This window comes from Urocitellus parryii, chromosome 1 (genome assembly GCF_045843805.1).
Source record: "Urocitellus parryii isolate mUroPar1 chromosome 1, mUroPar1.hap1, whole genome shotgun sequence".
Classification (NCBI taxonomy): domain Eukaryota; kingdom Metazoa; phylum Chordata; class Mammalia; order Rodentia; family Sciuridae; genus Urocitellus; species Urocitellus parryii.
In genome coordinates this window covers 181,879,483-181,900,720 of record NC_135531.1, presented here as the reverse complement: position 1 = coordinate 181,900,720, position 21,238 = coordinate 181,879,483, and the positions used below count along the sequence as shown (strand labels likewise).

Sequence of the window (21,238 nt, the reverse complement as noted above, 5' to 3'; positions counted from 1 at the left end):
ACATGGATAAATAAAATGTACATCATATAATAAAATATTAACCCAATAAGAGCAATCAAGTGCAATTAGTCTTCCATATCGTGGGTTCCGTACCTATGGATTCAACCAACCACACACTGAAAATAAATATCTGAGGAAAAAAACTGCACCTGTATGGAACATGTAGAGACCTTTTCCTTGAATACAGCGTAACAACTACTTTTATAGTATTAGATGTAATTTAAAAGGATTCAAGTTGTATGGGAGGATATGCATAGGTTGTATGAAAATATTACACCAATTTACCTAAGGGATTTGAACATCCACAGACTTTTGTATTTATAGCAGAGCACGAGGAGGGTGCAAGATATTAAGGGATGTTGCACTGAAACATGCTACCAAGAAGAGATAGCCCTGAAATCATTTTAAGTGAAAGAAGTCAGACACAAAAGGGCCACATACGATGATTTGTTTTACAGGAAATTTCCAGAATAGGCAAATCTCTAGAGGTAGAGAGTAAATTATGGGGAGTGGATAATTAGTAAATAAATATGGGGAGTACTGCTAATAAGACAGGAGTTTCTTTAGGGGGATGATGAAAATGTTCTGAAATTAGACAGTGATGATGGTTAAACAGTCTTGTGCAAACTATAAAAACCACTGACTTGTACACTGAAAAGTTTTTTCTGTAGTCAAGACAATTCATTTTCAGTCTATGGATTGAGATGATGATCTATGGACTCTTGGCAATGCCTCAGTATCATCCACTTATCAAGAATAATGTAAAAGAATATGCAAACAGTCTGTCTTTTCATTCCTTTTCATCTCCTTCCTTTCCATGGACACTTACCTGAATAATTCCAGTAGGTTATGTGTCCCTCTACACCTTGGGACGTTTTGTTTTTAAAGTAGTATGTACTAAGTAAAGCAGTATTTCCCATACCCCCATTATCTAAAAATCCATCATCTCTTGTGTGTGTGTGTGTGTATGTATAACTACATAGATGGTTTGTTTTTTCATAGAAAATGGGAACTTAGATATTTTAGTTTTTAATGGAACACACATAGCATGGATGTAGAACTTTTTATTATCCAACCTCACACTGGCCCCACAGTTATCTCTTGTAAAGCAGAACTGTTATTACATTCCTTTTTACTCTCCACACTCCAGGTTCCACTGTTTACACTGTTGTGGAGGCAGTATGGAAGCTAGGTCTGGGCTCTCGAGCGGACTGAGTCAGCACACTAAGCTGTCCAGGGTTTGAAGTCCAGTCTCATCATGTACTAGCAATGCAACTTTGGAGAAGTTACATATACTTCCTGTACCTTGATTTCTTCAGTCTAAATACCTAACAGATCTCTGTAAGGATTATATGCTGTCCTGGAATAAATATTTATGCTGTACCTCCTGAACAACGCCAGGCACAGAAGCACTCAAGTGTCAGCTATCGCTACTAGGATACACCCCCACGGGCTTTATAATTTTTACTCCAACCTGTTCCATCATTCCTCAACTATAAAAAAAAAAAAAAACTATAAAACTGTAACTATAAAAGTGCAACTATTCCTTGCACTTTGCTACTTCTTTTGCTATATGTCTCTCAGCCTGTAATGACTTGGCCATCCAATACTCCTGATTCTGAGTATCACTCAAAACCTAATACAGTGTCAGGCAGCCTTTTTTTTAAAAATATTTTTTAGTTGTCAATGGACCTTTATTTTGTATTTTGATGTGGTGCTGAGAATCAAACCCAGTGCCTCACACATACTAGGCAAGCGCTCCACCACTGGACTACAGCCCCAGCCCTCAGGCAGCCTTCTTAGTCAACCTCTTCTAGTCCTGGGGGACCTTGCTCACATACATACTGATTGACACTTGTATTACATATCTGTAAAACCATTCATCTCCACAGTTGTAAATTTTATGAAGCCAAGGACACAATTTTTTAATTTTATATCACAAAGTGTGCCAAGATGTGCTTGGCATTCATTCAGTTATATAATACATGTGGAGTGCCTGTTCCGGGGAAAGGAGTAAACAAAATAAATGTTCCTATTTGATAGAGCATATAATTTAAGAATACAGAGATGACAAACAAGTAAACAATGTATAAAATGAAATAAGGTGAGAAAAAATAAAGGGTAAGGAAGATGAGGAGTGCCAAGAAGACTGGGAAGCACACACCTATTTTACACAGAGTGGGAGGAAAGTTTCTCTGATAAGAAACTTGAAAGTATCAGAATGAGCCACGAGAGATTCAAGCAAAGAATAGTGTTCAGACAGCAGTAAAAGTACAAAGACCCTGGGAAGGAACACGCTTGGTATGTCTGAAGAAGTATTAGGAAATGAGACTTTGATAAGCAAGGTCAAAAGTGGTAGAACATAAGGGATGGGGAAAATCATACTTGTTGAAGTAAGGATTCAGGTTTTTAGTCTGAGACAAGGAAGGACACCATAAGGTTTGAGCAGAGGAATGACATGATTCCTTTGAGCAGAGGAATGTGTGGATTATGATCCCTGTGGCTGCTAAGGGGAATATCAAACAGTAGATGAATAAAAGTAATGACTGGGAGACAAGGTAAAGTCAGGACTGACTGGAAATTCACATAGGGTGGCAGCAGTGGAGATGGTAACAAGCCGAAGATTCTAGTAATATTTTGTGGAACTGACAGAATTTACTGACTGAAGAATACGAGGTAAAGAGTCAAGAAGACTGTAAGCTGCCATGGTCTTAATCACTGCTTCTCAAACTTTAGCATGCACCAAGATCTGCAGAAAGGCATATTTAAACACAGTACTGCTGGCTCCTTTCCAGTGCTTCTGAATCAGAAGGTCTATAGTTGGGCCAAGACAGATTAACTGAGCAAGACGACAACCAGAATTGCCATGTACTAAGCTAGAAAAAATTGCAGAGATGGAAAAACTACAGAGGTCAAGAGATCAACTATTCAATTCTAAAAACATTAAATTGGAATGCCACAACATCACCTCTGCACTCTTTCCCCCAAAACCCATGACTTCAATCTAATCACGAGACATTATCACACAAACCCAAATTGAAGATATATAAGATATCTGACCAGTACTCTTCAATATATTATGAAAGGACATGGAGACTGTGTCAGACTGAGGACTAAATGCAATGTGAGATTATGAATCAGATCCTGGAACACCTGTGGAGAAACTAGTGAAACCTGAATATTGTTCCAAATTTAGTGGTACTGCACTAATATTAATTCTAGTTTTTATGATATATCATTGTTAGGTGGGGCATTTACAGGGGAAGCTAGAAGAGGGAATATGGGAGCTCACAGCACTATCCTTGCAACTGTTCTGTAAGCCTAACATTATTTCAAACTGAAAAGGGGTCTTGATGTTTTTAAATGAGACACTTGTAACAGATACCCAAGTAGGGAAGTCGAATAAGAAGTGGGATATTTGGTAATAAAGAGATCCAAGTTGGTAATATAAGTGAAAATGCCAATGTGTAGATGGCATCTAAAAGCATAACACTAGATGAGATTACCAAGAAAATGAGTTATAATAGGGAAAGTCCTAAAACAGGGTTATTAGGGAAAGGAGGAACTTGCAAAAGGGACTAAAAAACAATGGCTAGAGGTCAGAAGACAATAATAGAGGAGTATCCCTGAGCTAAGGGAAGAAAAAGTATTTTCTGAAGAAGGGAGTGAGCAACTGTTTTGAAAGCTAATAAGTTCACTGAAAATTAGTTATGGGATGAGAAATGTGGGAGTCAGCAGTGACCTAACAAAAGGTACCTCACTGTTTACACTACTAGTCCATGAAAGCCCTTGTGTAAACAATGCACCTCTTGCAAAATTGTCATACAACAGACTGATCTGATGGATTTTTTAGAGTACCCAAATCTTACTGCGTCATTCTAAAGATTTCCAAGGGTTTTGCTAGTAGTGACCCCAAAAGAATTAGTGGTTCTTATCTCCTAACTCCTAGAGAGTTTATAATTGAATATGTAATCCCTGAAACTGATGGCTGGGGTACAAACATAGCTTTGTTTTTGTGGTTTTTTTTTTTTTTAGTTTTCGGCGGACACAACATTTTTGTGTGTGGTGCCAAGGATAGAACCCGGGCCGCACGCATGCCAGGCGAGTGCGCTACCGCTTGAGCCACATCCCCAGCCCTTTGTTTATTTTTTTAAAATTTTGATAGGGCCTCCCTAAATTCCTGAGGCTGGTTCACTACACTGTAATCTCTTCCCTTAGACTTTTTTTTTTTTTTTTTTTGGTACGGGGATTGAGCCCACAGGCACTTAACATCGGAGCCACATTTCCAGCCCACTTTTGTATTTTATTTAGAGACAAGGTCCAAGTTGCTTAGTGCCTTGATTTTGTTGGGACTTTGAACTCATGATCCTCCTGCCTCAGCCTCCTGAGCTGCTGGGATTACAGGCATGCATCACTGCTCCTAGCATAGCTTTATTTTTTAAAAGCTCTTCTAGATGTTTCACATCCATCCTGGAATGTTTTCCCATAAAAACAAAACAAAAAAAAAAATCCCCCCAGTACTAGGGGCTGAATCAATGGCTTGAAAGCAAGCACTATGCCACTGAGCTACAACCCCAAGTCATCCCCCCCAAATTTTCTCAATACTACTTTATTATTTCCACAAGGTAAAATCAAGTGAGCAATCATCACCAATCTATGATCTCAACTTTATTTATTTTCTTTTATTCTACACGAATAATTTTTTAAAAAACAATTTTCATTTACTAACAATGATTAGGCAGATCTTTGGACAAGACCTTTATCAAGAAATATGCACTTAAGAGCTGGGGTTGTGTCTCAGTGGTAAAGCGCTTGCCTAGCATGTGTGAGGCACAGGGTTCGATTCTCAGCACCACATATAAGTAAAATCAAGGTCCACTGACAACTAAATAATTTTTTTAAAAAAGAAATATGTACTTAAGTAATGCTGGAAACAAAAAGTAAAAAACTGATTTAAAAAAAAAAAAGATACATGCACTTCCCCTCCAACCCACTCCTGAACTAGGGACTGAACTCAGAGGAACTCTACCACTGAATTCTACTACCCCTAACCCCTTTTAACTTTTGTTTTCAAACAGGATCCCACAAAATTGCCCAGGCTGGCTTAGAACTTGCAATCTTCCTGCTTCAGTCTACTGAGCAGCTGGGCCGAGCAAAGAAATATTCTTTTTATAAAAGGAATATACACTTTCTTAAATGCCAACCATAGAATGATTTGTCTCAATTCTTCTTTACTAAAACAAAACTGGAGATGGAGCTCAGTGGTAAAATGCTTGCAAGCAAGCGTGTGTGAGGCCCAGGTTCAGTCCCCAGCAATGCAAAAAACAAATGAAACTTCCTTCAATAACAAATAAGAACTACAGCTGTTGAACCTGTTCAAGGAGGAGGAGGTATAGGTTTATTACACCATTCAGGGAGTCTTCAGACACAATCATGGAAGAATGTTGTTCTCTGGATCAGAGACCTCTTTTACAGGCCAATATAAACACAATGCTGAACAGCTGTCAGGAACAAACTAAAGAGCTCACTCAAGCACCACCACCTAGAACCAAGGCCACAACTACTTGTTAAGAACAACAGAAACCTTAGGTAATTACCTAATAATGAAAAGAATGTGAGAACAATTCCCTCAGGAAGAACAGAAATACATTTTTATACCTAGCAGAAAAACAAGTATCAATGAAACTGCCACAGAAAATTTTTTTTCCTTTCACCAACTTCTTTAAAATTTTCTCTTCTCTTTACTAATTATCTTTATGAAGGCTAATATGTATGTTACTCCTCAACAGCCTAAGGAGCTGAAGTATATTATTAGCAAAAGACAAAAATTGATGGAAGAAATGAAGCTAACATATTTTACACAGAAAGTGATATGCTCCAGGATTTTCAAATTCAGCTCTCATGTAAAAGCATCTCCTATGTAAGCATTTAGAACATTTCTGGAACCAAGAAATAAATTGATGATGTGGTATAATTTATATTAATCTATATGAAGAAAGTATATGGTGAGGAAGAGATTTAAGTGTTATTGACACCAAAATTTTATTTTTGCAAATACATATGATAAGCACTATTACCAAGGATAAAAAATATTAATACAATTTGATATTGTTTTCAAACCAATACTCAAAGCCTAACAAAAACAAAATAATGGCCTTCAAAACAAAGAACTATGGTTTAGAAATGAAGAATTTGCCCAACCAAAGCAGTTCAAGTATCATGGTTCAAACTTAATGTATCCACCATTAGAGGTGCCACACTAATAAGAAACAACCATCTCTCAACTTTTTCAGTTTCAACTTGCAAACACAAAGGAAAATAAGAGACCAAACCTGAAGGATTAGTCTTCTTATGCCTGTGAAGCCAGTCCTTTCCACAACATTCTTTCTCCTCAGAAACACAAAGACACCATATTGTCCACTCTACCTTCCTGTTCTATCTTAATGTTTTTGGCAAAATGGAAAGATGAAATCATGACACCAAGTACACAAAAGTGATCAAGTATCCAAATCATTATTAGCACATCAACCCACTAAATATGTAAAAATCCAGTAAATTAGAGAAACTAGGGCTGGGGTGTGGCTCAGTGGTAGGGTACTTGGCTAACATAAGAGAGGCCCCAAGTTCCAGCCCCGGCACAGGGCAGGAGGTAGGGACACACTATTACTCTGTGAGACAAGTCACTTCCCTTTGCTCCATTTAAGAGACACTTCTTCTGTTTTGTATCTTGACATAGTTATGAGATACCTTTCATAACCTGGACAATTGCAACAATAAAGATTCAGGCAAGAGTTATAAAAAAATAAATTTAGGAGAAGCCAACACTTTAAACACTCATAAAAAAAAGATGTTTTGAATTTAAATGATTTTATAGTATTAACATAATTGTAAAAGAGCTGCTTTTCAAAAGATATATAGGGGCTGTGGTTGTAGCTCAGTGTTAGAGTGCTTGCCTAGCATGTGAAAGGCACTGGGTTCAATCCTCAGCACTGCATATAAATAAGTAATTAGGGACAGGGTTGTGGCTCAGTTGTACAGCACTTGCCTAGCATGCGTGAGGCACTGGGTTTGATCCCCTGCACCACATAAAAATAAACAAATAAAATAAAGGCATTGTGTCCACCTACAACTAAAAAAAATTTTAAAAAAATAACTAATACAATAAAGGTATTGTGTCCATCTACAACTTAAAACAATTTAAATATATATATATATATATATATATATATGTACACACACACACAAGACAAATAATTTAAATAATTCCTGTTTTTCTCTGTAAATTCAGTTAAGAGTGAATCTATGATTACCATATCAACTGTTTTATCAGATAAAGAAATAATGATCTTAAGCATTTTTTCATGTTAGTTAAAGTGTGAGGGTCACTAACTTTGCTGTATCTCTAAAAGTCTCCCTAACCATAAATGGCATGGCCAACCTAACTCAAGACTGTCAGAATTACATTAAATAAAACTTAATTTCAAACCTTCCAAATTTGTGAAGATTCTGTTAAGATACATATAAAGTAATTATATTAGCATTTGACCTTAGATTTTAAGATTAAAGTCAAGAGGAACAAAGTCAAGCCTTGGGACTTTCTAAAGACCAGAAAAGTTTTGTTACTCATGATGCCTCTTTGATTTCTATTACGAATATAATTAAAGATACTGGTATTTCTATATCTATGCAATCTTTTCTTGAATGGCACAAATCAGAGCCACTGTGCTCCAAATTTTAAGGAAAAAAATTACCAAGAAAACATTTAGGAATTAATTATAAACTAGTGCTATCTGAAGTCTTAAAAACTATGAAAGTGATACATTAGTGGCCATTTTTTAAAAAATATTTTTTAGTTGTAGTTGACCCAATGCCTTTATTTATTTATTGATATGCAGTGCTGAGGATCAAACCCAGGGCCTCACACGAGCCAGGTGAGCGCTTTACCGCTGAGCCACAATCCCAGCCCCACATTAGTGGCCATTTTTAAGAACAGTAAAGGACAGGCCAAGAGGTCAAGAGCTGGGATATTTAAAATATGCATCCATTTATATTGAGAAGGATGCATAAAGAATACTTTTGAGTATCCATCCCCTTATATATGATAGTGGTAAAGTCAGGCTGAAACCTGCCTACAATTTTCATTCATAAATATTATTTAGTCCTGTTTAATTACATCTTCCATTGACAAGTTGTATTATATTCACAACTAACAGTCCAATATTAAATCCCTCTGAAGTCTCTATTGTCTAGCAGAGAGAGGATTTGTGTGTTAAAACAAAACTCTTGAAGTAAGCAGAATGAGTTATAGGGACTAGGCTGTTTATAATAAAGCATTATACCTTGAAGCATTATGAATTCTCAATATAAAGTACCCTCAAATTTCTATTTACACAATTTAAAAGTTAGGAAATATTTATAAAACTTGAAAAAAAATTGTAAAAGAAATGTTTCTCTCCTAATCACTTCTCATTCCGTCAGAAATGTACTTTTTCCAGCTAATTTGCCTCTATGCACTAAATAAAAAATCTTAATCACATCCCAAAGTTCAAAAATGGATCAGAAATAGTAATACATATCCAATCCATCCAAAAACATTGTTTTGACTTTAGAATTTTATTTTAAAGGTTGTACAAGGTCAGATTCTGAAATTGTTGCAAACCTGTCAGGCAAAGGAGATGAAAAAGAAAAGTGAAAAGACAAAAGTATATTTTCCATTTTGTACAACCATTTAATAGTAATGAAACTATTCATTTAAACATGGTTTTTAACTGTTCAAAGTTACCATCTGGATTTATCTATGTGAATCCACTATTTATATGATTTCTAGACCTGTGATAACTTGAAATATTTGTGTTTATTGAAAAGTAAAACTGCATTAATAATTTTATTAATTAAAATTTTAAGCATGTAAATAAAATTAAGGCATGGGACATTTTTGAAAGCAAAATAGTATATGAGAACATTATATAAATATCATGAAAGGCTTATACATAATTACTGAACATGCTTCCTTCTGGGTGTGCTTTTAGTGTGTCTGATTCTTTAAATTTCAATTTATTTGGACATTATGTGGTGAGGTGACAACTGGCAGTCTGTCACAAACACGAACATAAACCTTCTCCTGACAGATACTTTGAATGATGTATTAACAAGCTAAAATCATAAAAACCCCTTCCAAAGTCACAGTGATATACATTCTTTTCAACACGACAATGTTTGTCATTATCATTGATGGCATACAGCTTCTTCAGATCCTCTTCCCTTCTACAGAAGAATTCAATCACAAATAGCACTATACAACTAGTGACTCAGTATAAAATAAATTCTTCCAAATATGCCCAATGTGATCAATCCTTTATAAACACCAGGAAATGTATACCATCAACTTGGATGACAAAGAGTCCCAATGCCTAAGAGGCTTAACACTCATATCTCGGTCATGGCTGCATAACCAGGAAAATGAACATCATGATGGGCTCCTGCATTCTTCACATTGTGCTCATGAACAAAGTCAGTGTAGTTTCTATGTGCGTTCTGGGGTGGGGGCAAAGGCCTTGTGTTCCACTGGTTTCCACCACGTTGACAGCAGTCACTGGCCGCAGACAGCCTGGATGGTTGGGGAGTTGGAGGGGAGCACAGTTAGTCAATAGGAATAGGAGAAAATGGATGTGTTAAGAGGTAATAAAGGAGAAAGGCAATGTGAACAGCATGCACCACTGGTATGAGTTATTACCAACATCTACTCCATGCAATGATAACAATCAAGAATAACAAAGGGGAAATCAACAAAGTTACTCGGTAAGAGAAAGCGTCAATACAGAAAAGTAATGAGAATCAGCTAAGTGAATTAATTAGAGAAGAAAATTCACAGCAAGACACCCTGTATCTGTGCCTGATGTTATGAAAATAAAATGCAGAAATGTTGTTTGGGATTCTAAAGAGGAGAAAAAATATTCATAATCTACTTAATTGAAATACTTGAAAGAAGAATTTTACATAAAAACAAAGGCATATATGAAATAGGGCAATTATTGAAAATTATTCCCCAAATTATATGATTTCACAAAATTAAAATTTGAAAAACAAAATTTCAGAAACCGAATTAAAGAAAAATCTGCCCTCAGAGTTCACATGATTTTTACATCAATGTTCCCTAATAATAGAGAACTGCTGATCCTTCTAACTGTAGAAAAAGTTCATAGGACAACAGGATCTCAAAATGAAAATCAACAGGTACAGATAACATGTAAGATTGTAAGTCTCCAAAAAAGTATTTTTTCAAAAAACAAACGTTTAATAAGCTTATTAGATGTCTTTCATCACAGCCCTATAGAACTAGAAGAGTGAAACATGCATACATGTAATTCCCAGTTAAAAGTGCTAAAAGTGAGTCCTCTGATAGAAAACACTTGCAAAGGTTCAGCAAACCAAAATTGTGTGATATGGCAAAAAGGGCAACATATATTTCAAATAACTGCAAAAGAAAAAAAAAAAAGTATCCCAAATCTGAGCTATCTAAAAAATAGATTGTAAAATGTAGTGTTATCTTTATAACTCAACCAAAACACTAATCTTTAATCTTTTTTTTGCTTTAGGGAAACTAAAAAGGATGTGAAAGACAATAAAATCATCTTCCTTCCTTCAACCAAAATGATCTGTTTATCAGATCTAATCCACAAAATTCAAAAAACTCAACTTAGGGTCTCTAAAAATTAAGAAAATTAAATGAGATTTATGCCAGATTTTCTAAATAGTATTGTTTTGTTTTCGTTGTTTGCAAATGATTTATGTATTTAAATTGCATGGATTATTTCTCAAAATTTGACATACTATTTGATAAATTCTAAATTACTGATACATCAAAGCTTTGGCCCAATTAATGGGTCATTTAAAATATATCAGCAAGAAAAAGCTGAATTCATAGCTGGGCGTGGTGGTGCATACCTATACTCCCAGCTGCTGTGGGGGCTGAGACAGGAGGTCTGTGAGTTCAAAGTCAGCCTCATCAATTTAGAAAGGACCTAAACAACTCAGTAAGACCCTATCTCTAAACAAAATACAAAAAAGGCCCGGGATGTTGCTCAGTGATTGAGTGCCCCTGGGTTCAATTTCCTATACCAAAAAGAAAAGAAAAAGCTGAAGATAAGAAAAGGAACTAGATTAAGTTGACTAAAAGTTATCTGCCAAAAATAAGGTGCTCATGAGCCTAGCATGGTGGTATATGCCCGTAATCCCTGAGACTTTGGAGGCTAAAGCAGGAGGAATTTAAGTTCAAGGCCAGCCTTGGTAACTTAATAAGTCTCAAAATAAAAAGGGTTAGGGATGGTGCTGGGGCTCAGTGGTAGAGTGCTTGCCTCAAGTGTGTGAGGCACTTGGTTCAATCCTCAGCACCCACATAAAAATAAAGATATTGTGTCCATATAAAACTAAAATATATGTATATAAAAAAGGGGGGGCTGGGGTTTTGGATCAGCGGTACTGTGTGTGTGAGGCCCTGGGTTCGATCCTCAGCACCACATAAAAATAAATAAATAAAAGCAAAGGTATTATGTCCAACTAAAAAAAAAATATTAAAAAAGGGGGGGTTGGGAATGTATCTCAGTGGTGGAGTGTCTCTGGGTTCAAACCTCAATACCAAAAACAACAAAAACTAATATGCTCCATTATTCTGACCAACTTTTCAAACCCATGGAGAATTTCCAAGTTTTATTAATACTTTCTAAAGGAGGACTCTTTTATTCTTTTAGAATAGATTAAATTGGTTAAAAATATGCAGAAACAAAGAATGAAATGCAGCATGCATTTTAAATTAAGGTTGGAGAATCTATTAGCTCTAAGACATGTCTGTATGAGCTCTATATTCAGTTCCATGCACTGCTGACACACAGAGGCTCAATGGGTATTAATGATCACTACTTTACTTCATTTCAGCAAAGGAATCTCAGTACAAGCAGATTAAGGAAGGAAGCCACGAATCTCCAAATTTTTCATTTTTCTGGAAACTCACACAAAATCAATACTCTTTCTAGGGGCTACATCAAAGGAACGGGTAGTGCCTAACAAATCAAACAAATTTAAATGTGTACCCATTAAAATGGAAAACTATTGATTCTGTGTTACACAGGTTACAAAGTAACCAGATTCTCCTTCCATATTAATATAGAAGGTAAGCACTTATTAAGATGGTTCTTTCACAGCTGAAGTCTCAATACTATTTTCCTTGCCAACAGGACTTAATGGTAAATAACAGTAAGAAAGTATAAAGAAATTAATGAAACTTTTCTTAATGGCTTAAAAAAAATAAAAACTAAAATTCAACATTTACAGGCTTCCTTCTTTACTTTTAAGTATGTGCCTACTTGCACACAAAATACCTCTACCATATTCCCAAGTTAAAAGAAAATTTTTATACAAATGAAAAATTCTTTCAATCTTAATTGCAAAGTTATTTGGAACCAAAGTAAAAATATGCCCAACCATCAAGAGGAAAGTATCCTGCAGTTAGTGAAGCCAAAATGACCATAAAGGGGAAAATTAAATAGCAAAGACAGAAAATAATCACCAAACACTGTTGACCCACCACCATGAAGGAAGAACTGCTTGCACAGAAAGCGGACCAAAACCTTGAGATCACCACAGAAACTCATTAGATTTCAGGTACTAAGAAAACTAAGAGCAAAAGAGAAAAATCCTATGAATTATCAAAGTTCAACTATTAAACACGAAACGTGAATAGATGATACAACCAACATGACCACTCAATCAAATAATTCCCAAAGTGACCCGCCTTCCCAAGCCCCATTTATCCAGCTAAAGAGTAAACCCAACTGATTAACTCCAACAAACCACAAAGTATCCATATTTGTGTACTTAATATTAATCTGGAAATGTAAATGAACAAAATATCCTTACTTTTGACAGATTCCTTCTCATTTCCAAAAAATGAAATACTAATGTTTTATTTTATTACACTTTAAATCATATTTCTCTTTGGCTTTATGTTCAGTTTTTAATGAAGAAAACATATCCTAAGTAGAAATAGCATGTTGTATGGAATAACAAATATTTTCTTTATGGATCTGGGAAAGGTTTCTACTGACTAGCAAGAAGTCTTTCAACAGAAAACCACCCATCATTCCCAGATCATGCTAATCAAAACAAAGACAGTCATCTTATGTTCTTGAGACAACTGCTCCCTTCTTTACCCATATACATATTTTCCCCATTTATATGATTGCTCAATATGATACTTTTTTCAGCGCACAAATATGAATAATTTGCTTTCAGTCATACTCACAAACCTTAAAATTGAGAATACAATTAAACAAGCAACAATTTTGATTAAGGATTTAACAAACCATTTCTTGTCATGCTGATCTGTTCCAGAATTCTTTGGAAGATTTTCTATCTCCACCAGCACGGGACCAGAGGATGTGGAAGGAATCACAGACGCAGTAGATCTTAGACCCCAAGTCTTTGGACAAAAATTATAAAAATAATTTATTTTTCTGCATCAATAAATAGAATACTAAAACAGAATACTATATATAGAGTGCAAATAAATGCAATATAAGCAAATGGTTGGATATTATATACTACCTTAGAGAGATAATAATTTAACTGAATACTAATATTTTATTCATTCTCTAGGACTTATAGCGACAAAATGTTTTATAGGTCATCTGTTTTATTTACAATATCTTAAGAGCAAAATAACAGGGGGATAGACATTACTGAGCTACTTAAGAGACAAGGACAAGAAAATGCACAAAACTTGCACACAGTTGTACACTATAAAAATCCAGTTAATAATACTATAATTTACTTAAGTAAACTGTTCTAATATTTTAGAAACTTAATATTGTCTTACCTGTTGGGAATCATTACTCTGGGTAGAAACATTATTGTGAACACTGTAATGGGAGAAAAAAATCTATTTAAAAAACTATACTTAAAATTCTAGGGCTTTATTTTCTAAGATTATACATATATATTAATGAAAGGAGAGCCTAAGACATCAATGTTCTGGTTCAAATAATAAAAAAAAAAAATCAGGATGGGGATACAGTTCAGTTGATAGAGTGCTTGCCTTTAAAAAAATCTACTGCTGGTATCTAAAATTAAGAATGTCAGATGGCCAGAAAACATTTACAGGCAAACACTTGCTTTTCTATATAGGCTGCTCAATTGATCCTTCCATATATATTATAATTCAAGTGTTTTTTAGACACATTTACTTACTATTAATCCTGTTTACTGATTAGACAAAGATGGCAAAACAAAGAGAATACCACAAATGACTCCTTACATTCAAAGCAACCAGCAAAAATAGCCATATAAGCTTATTTGTCACTTCTTTTGTATATTCATACCAGCTCAATATTTTCCAGTAAACAGCTCAGCTTGTATAACTCTCAAGGCCTTAGTATAAACTTAACCTATTATAGCCCATTGTCCTATACATGACACCTATAAAAACTTAAATTAAGCAATTTTAAAGATGTCCTATAAAATTGTTGTCTAATACATGGAACAATGGAACACAATGGGTTAAAGTCAAAAACTTTTGTGTATATACACCTCTTTAAATGATTTATAAATGTTCTAAAATTTTTAGTTTAGTCTGTACTCATTCCTTGCCCTCACAAAAAAATATCTTTAAACCTCAACCAGTAATGACAAAATAAACAGAAACTACAGAAAAAACAAAACATTCAACATAAGGATGTGCTATTACCACAACATTAAAAAAAAAAGTCGCTGACTTCAGACATTCTAACAATTAGTATCTGTGAAGAATTCAATAAAAAAGAAAACACATTCAAAGTTATAAAAAGGACATTCCTTGAAAATGAGAAAATAATCTACATATTTAATGAGACCAATGTGTTCCAGGAAAATAATAATCATATCCACTGTAAAATTACACCTTCAACAATAAGAAAACTTCATGTATCCAAAAGGGATTTAAAGGCAAATTAAATTCTAGTGTCAGGTTGGCATAAATTCCTCCATAGCAATACTCAAGAAATTTACCTAACCAAGACATCATTTTAATAATGGAAAATATGCAAATCTCAAATGGGGAAAAAAAATCACATGAATACAGCATTCAAAAACACCTTCTTAGAGGGTGAGAGAAAATCCAAAATTGCCTAAATATAAAACCCAGCCAATTAAGAAGGAACTCAAGATAAAAGCTTGCTAAAAGACTAGGTAATGAGGAATGATAATTATATAAAATACATGTATAAAGCTGTGAATTTGGTGTCAACATACCTTACATACAGAGATATGATAAATTGTGGTATAAAGGTGTATTAAGAATTGTATGCAAAAAAAAGTAAGAGAGCTCATGAATAATGGCATAATTTGGCTTGAACATACTTTATATACAAAAAATTATGCTGTAAATGGATAATTATGAATGTATCACACTCCACTATTGTCATGTAGGGAATAAATTAAAAAAGAAAAAACTCAGAAATGAACCTATTTATATCTTATTTTTTTACTAAACTACACTTTAATTTCAAGTTGAATTACCAGAATTTGCATTACTGATATTTATGATCAAACCCAAAGTATTGGGGCTTGAGATGGGGCTTGGTAGTAAAGGTTTGCCTAGTATGTACAAGGCCCCGAGTTAAATCCTAAGCAAAATACACACATACCAATAATAATCCTACTTCTAACATAGGCATACATGGTACCCTAATCAAATCAGAGTAATTAGCTTTTCTTTTTCTCAATTATTAATAAACAACTATTTTGTTCATTTATTTATATGTGGTGCTGAGAATCGAACCCAGTGCCTCAGACATGCTAGGCAAGTGCTCTGCCACAAAGCCAGCCCAGTAATTAGCATTTCATTGTCCTAATTTCTTTACTTTAAAGTCATCCAGCTTCTCAATTCTTTGTCTTCACAGATTATAAAACAGCTTAGTTTTTTTAAAAAAAATCTCTTAAGAAAGCCTAATTCGTTTCTCCTCCCCATCTAATTTATTAGTCAAAAGTTTATTATTGTTTTTATTCATACTATTTGAAGTATTCAGTTTTATGAAATTTGTGCAGAATCAGCCCATTAGTCTACGTAATAGGTGATGAAATTTATGTTTTGCCATTAACACCATCTTAATAGGTTTTGCAAAACATCTTGTTTTATTCAAAATGACTTGATTGAATTTTAAATATATATAGTATTTAATTTGTGTAATGGAACAAAGGATCTAATTTTTCTACATCATAAAATTATTCATTTTGTGTTTTAATATTGTTGAATAAAATTAAAACATTATTAAAAAGAAACTGTTTAGTGTAGATAACATTGCCAAGGCAATTGTATAAAGAATATAGTTACCAGGCATAAGTACAAACCATGTTGTTTACAGAATACATTATGCTAGTTTAAGTAATTCATGATCCCAAACATTAATGAAATCTTATCCAGTCTTCTTAGTAAAGAGTTAGTTCACTACTAACTGAGGTCCCTTTGTTCCTCTATGAAGTTTTCCTTTAACTGGGAATAACTTCAGTAAGCAATAAAGATGAATAACATGAGAAAATAGTACTTATAATAAGTGATGTTAACTGAATCATATCTTCCTATTTCTAAATAATATGGAATGTAGAAAGCATGACTTTCTCTTATTTATATAGGTTATTTTACTTTTAGGAATATTAAAGAATTACTTATTATACCTAGTCTTAGCTACCCTTATTAAAGGATTACAAGGAGGGAGGGAATAGTAAAAGGGAAGCAAAAGTACTAATAAACAAAATGTAAAATGTCCTTTAAAATGTCACCTCTTCTAAATATATTTAATATTAGTTAAGACACACAAGTGAGTAGTTAGGAATAGGATAAGGAAAATTACCAATATCAGCCAATTTAGATAAAACTGCAGAGTACAAGGTGAAGAAATATTTTAGGTCAAATAGTTGTGCTCTTTCAAAAGCTATTGTTTTCCATGGTTCACTGGAGCAAAACTGTTCATGCAAACAGAACAGCAAGGGCAGGAGTGAAAGGGCATGCATGCAAGCGCAAGCTCAGATCCTCTCAAGCACTGTGATGAGTGGTGCTAAACAACCTTCAAGAGTGTCGGGCCTCCCTCTTATTTCTAGAACTCTACTGAAAAAAAATAATGAGAGTATCATAATCACTCAAATATCCCATTTCTGTTGTTCCCAGTGCTAAAAACATCATTAATGAAGAAATAATATTTAGCAATAATTTAACATTTAAATTAATTTTAATTATAGAAAAGACTATAATTTTAATTATAGAAAAGATGCTCACTTTTTGTTGAAAAATGTATATTTCAGAACATCTTTTGGGGAAAATCTCTTATTTTGCAAATAAAAGCCTTAAGTTTTCTACATAATATGACTGCTTAAATACTATGTTTACATTTCTACTAACTTCACTAGATATTCTTTAATATTCTGTCCCAGTCTTCCTTTTAAGAGACAGTTCATTAAACAAATGTGTTTTAAAAAATGCAAAACACCTCTAATCTCTTTCCCCCTTTTTATTAAAAGTGCTATTTGTAAATAACTTTAAGGAAAGAGAAGTGTATAGTCCAGAAAAGGCACAAATTCTGTTTTGTTTTCTTGTTACATAAATAAATTCTTACAACAGAATTCCCTGCTTCCTCCTGGCTCTATTTATTTATTTAGTTTCAACAGCCTAGCAGCTGAAGAAACTCCATAAGAGTCCTTGCTCGAACAAGCAGAGTGCTTTTATAATGAATTGGTCATCACAGCCTGGTTTTAATAGCTTTCCAGGTGAAAAAAACTGAACATAAAAATTCAAGGTGAGACTGACCGCGCTCAAGAACACAAAACCAACCAACTTCTTTTGGAGAAGTTCTAGTATAAATTCAAAAAGAACCTAGATTTGTGGATATGGTCTCACTATGACTCTTTCAACGGGTATTCCAGAATTTTCAAGTAAATAATCAGTTTTGAAAAGCATTCTATGAGAATATATACTATAATATACACAATTAAAATTAACAAAGTTCAGATGATCTCTGATGAATGTAGACACATGGATCAACAAAATATTAGCAATCCAAATTCAGCAATGTAAAAGAAAGGATTATATAATCAAGTGGAATCCATCCTAACAATAAAATTGCTTTATTTGCAAATCAACCTTTGTTCTTTGAGCTCCTTGCATGTAAAAATATTTGCAAATCAACCTTTGTTCTTTGAGCTCCTTGCATATAAAAATAGTCTATCTTTAAATCCTCAGTGACTTGCCAATAACAAATGTCATTTTCTCATTAAAAAAAGCATACCTACTCCCAGCTCTATTTCTTTAAACTTGTTTATTTTTCTTCATATCAATTTTATCTGGCATTATCGTTTTATATGTTCCCTACTCCTTCCCCCAATGCCTATGGACAACTCTGACACTTCAAAAAGTCTTCAACAAAAGCTTAATAACAGTGGGCTGGGTGGGGATGTGGCTCAAGCAGTAACTCGCTTGCCTGGCATGCGAAGGGCGCTGGGTTCTATCCTCAGCACCACATAAAAATAAAGATGTTGTGACCACCGAAAACTAAAAAACAGTAACAAACTAAATTACCAAAACATTATATATCAATTTCTAAGTAGTAAAACATTACTCACCTGAATTCTTCAGATTTTGCTGTACTTGCTGTCAGAAGAAAAAAGAAAATATCTCATTAGTTCAATCTTACAAAGTAAATTGCTTCATTATTCAAAATAGAACTTTGACTTATAACATTTGACTTGTTAACAGTTTTCAAAACTTCATACAAAAAGTGTTCTGGAATTAATACTAGTAAAGTCAAAGTGGCAATTACTTCTTTTTCTTTTTTTTGGTACAGGGGATTGAACTCAGGGGACCTGACCACTGAGCCCCATTCCTAGCCTTATTTTGTATTTTATTTAGAGGCAAGGTCTCACCGAGTTGCTTAGTGCCTCACTTTGCTGAGACTGGCTTTGAACTCGTCATTCTCCTGTCTCAGCCTCATAAGCCTATGGGATTACAGGCGTGCACCACTGTGCCTGGCAATTATTCCCATTTTTTAAATAAAGCAATAAGTATATATAACTTTAAAAAAAAATCATCTGCAAGTCTCATAGAGTGAGCTGATTTTGAACCTCAGAGAGGAAACCAAGAGGTTACTTGAGGATTTTAAATTACTGCCAACTGAAATGGTTTCATTTCTAGTCATATACTATTGATTTATAGTCACACCAACAATTATGGATATAAATCAGTTTGTTTTTTTTTTAAATTAATATTGCCAAGAAATTCTTCAGAAAACTTGGAATGGAACCATTCCCAGCTATCCCATTCCTCAGTATATAGCCAAAGGACTTAACATCAGTATACTTCAGTGACACAGCCACATCAATGTTTATAGCAACTCAATTCATAATAGGTAAGCCATGAAATCAACCAAGGTGCCCTTCAACAAATGAATGAATAAGTTATGGCATGCTAAATGAAATAAGCCAATCCCAAAAAACCAAAGGCCAAATGTTCTGATATGTGGATGCTCACACACAGTAAGGGGGGCCAAAGAAAAAGGATTAGACAAAGGGGAATGAAGGGAAGAGAGTGGGATGGGAACAGGAAAGACAGTAGAATAAATCAGATATAATTTTCTTATTAAGTATATATACAAATACACAACTAGTGAAACCCCACACCATGTACAACCACAAGAATGGAACCCTAATTAGAATAAGTTATACTTCATGTATGTGTAATACAACAAAATACACTCTGTCATGTATATCTAAAAAGAATAAATTTTTTAAATTATTATTTTTTTAAATTAATACTCCCAAATATCACATCATGGCAGTGTCTGGGTCAATTAGTAAAGACCCTGACATTGGACATAATTAAAATTCAACCTGTATTTTAACAAATTCAGAATTGAAAACAAAATACAAGCTTTATTTATCAGAGTAAACCATGCTTTTACTTCTATAAGTGCAACTTAGCAAACAGCAAATAACATTTATGAATTTGGAAATATCTACAAATGATATTTTAAAATTAAAAACTGTATTTAACAGAATTTTAGTAATATTACAATACAATATAAAATAACTTAAACTGAACACAATCTCAGAAATATCAGCTGAATTGGAATTAATATCAAGTTTAATCTCAGCTATAGGTATAGGCAATTTCCCCCATGTAAGCTTATGAAACTTATTGCACTAAAAGAGTACTTCAGTGGGTTAGAATAGCCCTAAAAAGAGTCAGGGTTTCCCTCCCAAGTAAACAATACCAGAATATGACTTATTATCAAGAAAGAACAGTCCTTTGAAACCGGGTTGCACTTCACCTTTCATAGGCAATGTTCGTCGAGAATATCGTTTGCTAGGCCTTCTTTCAAAGGACGTCGATCTTCTTGCTTTACTGGTTTTTGTGGTCTGGTACTCAGTTTTCCCACTAAAATAAATAAAGGCACATCAACAAAAATAAGAATTTAAGGCCTACAATCTTAATAAATACGAGAAAGTCTACATTCAGATTCTCCTTAAAAGAAGTATCCTGATCATCATCCTGAAGGAACTACTACTATTAGTTTTGATTTCCCTCTTAACCACATCATCTTTCACTCTTTAGGCTTTTGAGAATATGTAACAGATTAATTATACTGTTTTTTTCTCCTCAAGTATAAATATTATCTAAAAACATAAAAAAAACTACTTCAGAATGTCTATGCTCTTACAGAGTTTGGAATCTCTTCCTAGCCAAATACCTCAAAGTGTATAATTAATAAGATTTTCACTTACTTTTTGTTAATTGTGATATACTTTTCAGAATTAATTTTCCAGAAACATTTTTAAAAATATTACCTGCTTCTTTGATTTGCACTTAAATTCTGTTAAGAAAATGCCTTCCCACTCTGTTAAATAAATTCCCCATGGTTGACTACTGGTACTATCCATTCTTCCTTCAAATCATATTGATTCACATAGCATGTTAAAAACCAAAGAGGGGCTGAGGTTGCGGCTCAGTGGTAGAGCGCTCGCCTTGCACATGAGAGACCCTGAGTTCGATCCTCAGTACCACATAAAAATAAATAAACAAAATAAAGATATTGTGTCCATGTATAACTAAAAAGATATTTAAAAAAAACAAAGAAACTAATAATCTAATGTAATGTAAACCAAAATATTTCTAACTCACGATAAACACACAAGGGGTCTGTAAGAGTAATGGAATTTCAGGTTT

At 34.0% G+C, this 21,238-nt stretch overlaps 1 protein-coding gene across 2 annotated transcripts in view; it reads right to left on the bottom strand.

Annotated features, from left to right (window-relative positions):
* Positions 1–21,238, bottom strand: part of Epb41l5 (erythrocyte membrane protein band 4.1 like 5) — a 113,645-nt gene that overhangs the window by 45,995 nt on the left and 46,412 nt on the right. Inside the window, exons 13-17 of one of the 2 annotated variants that reach the window (XM_026408864.2) lie at positions 20,343–20,449; positions 18,640–18,667; positions 13,871–13,913; positions 13,359–13,474; positions 8,610–9,607 (exon numbers count right to left, since the gene is read on the bottom strand). In XM_026408864.2, coding sequence (XP_026264649.1) covers positions 9,427–9,607; positions 13,359–13,474; positions 13,871–13,913; positions 18,640–18,667; positions 20,343–20,449 — 475 coding nt within the window. In that variant the 3' untranslated portion in view covers positions 8,610–9,426. Of the gene's footprint in view, positions 1–8,609; positions 9,608–13,358; positions 13,475–13,870; positions 13,914–18,639; positions 18,668–20,342; positions 20,450–21,238 lie in introns of those variants that run through there. The other variant, XM_026408863.2, reaches the window with a different exon arrangement.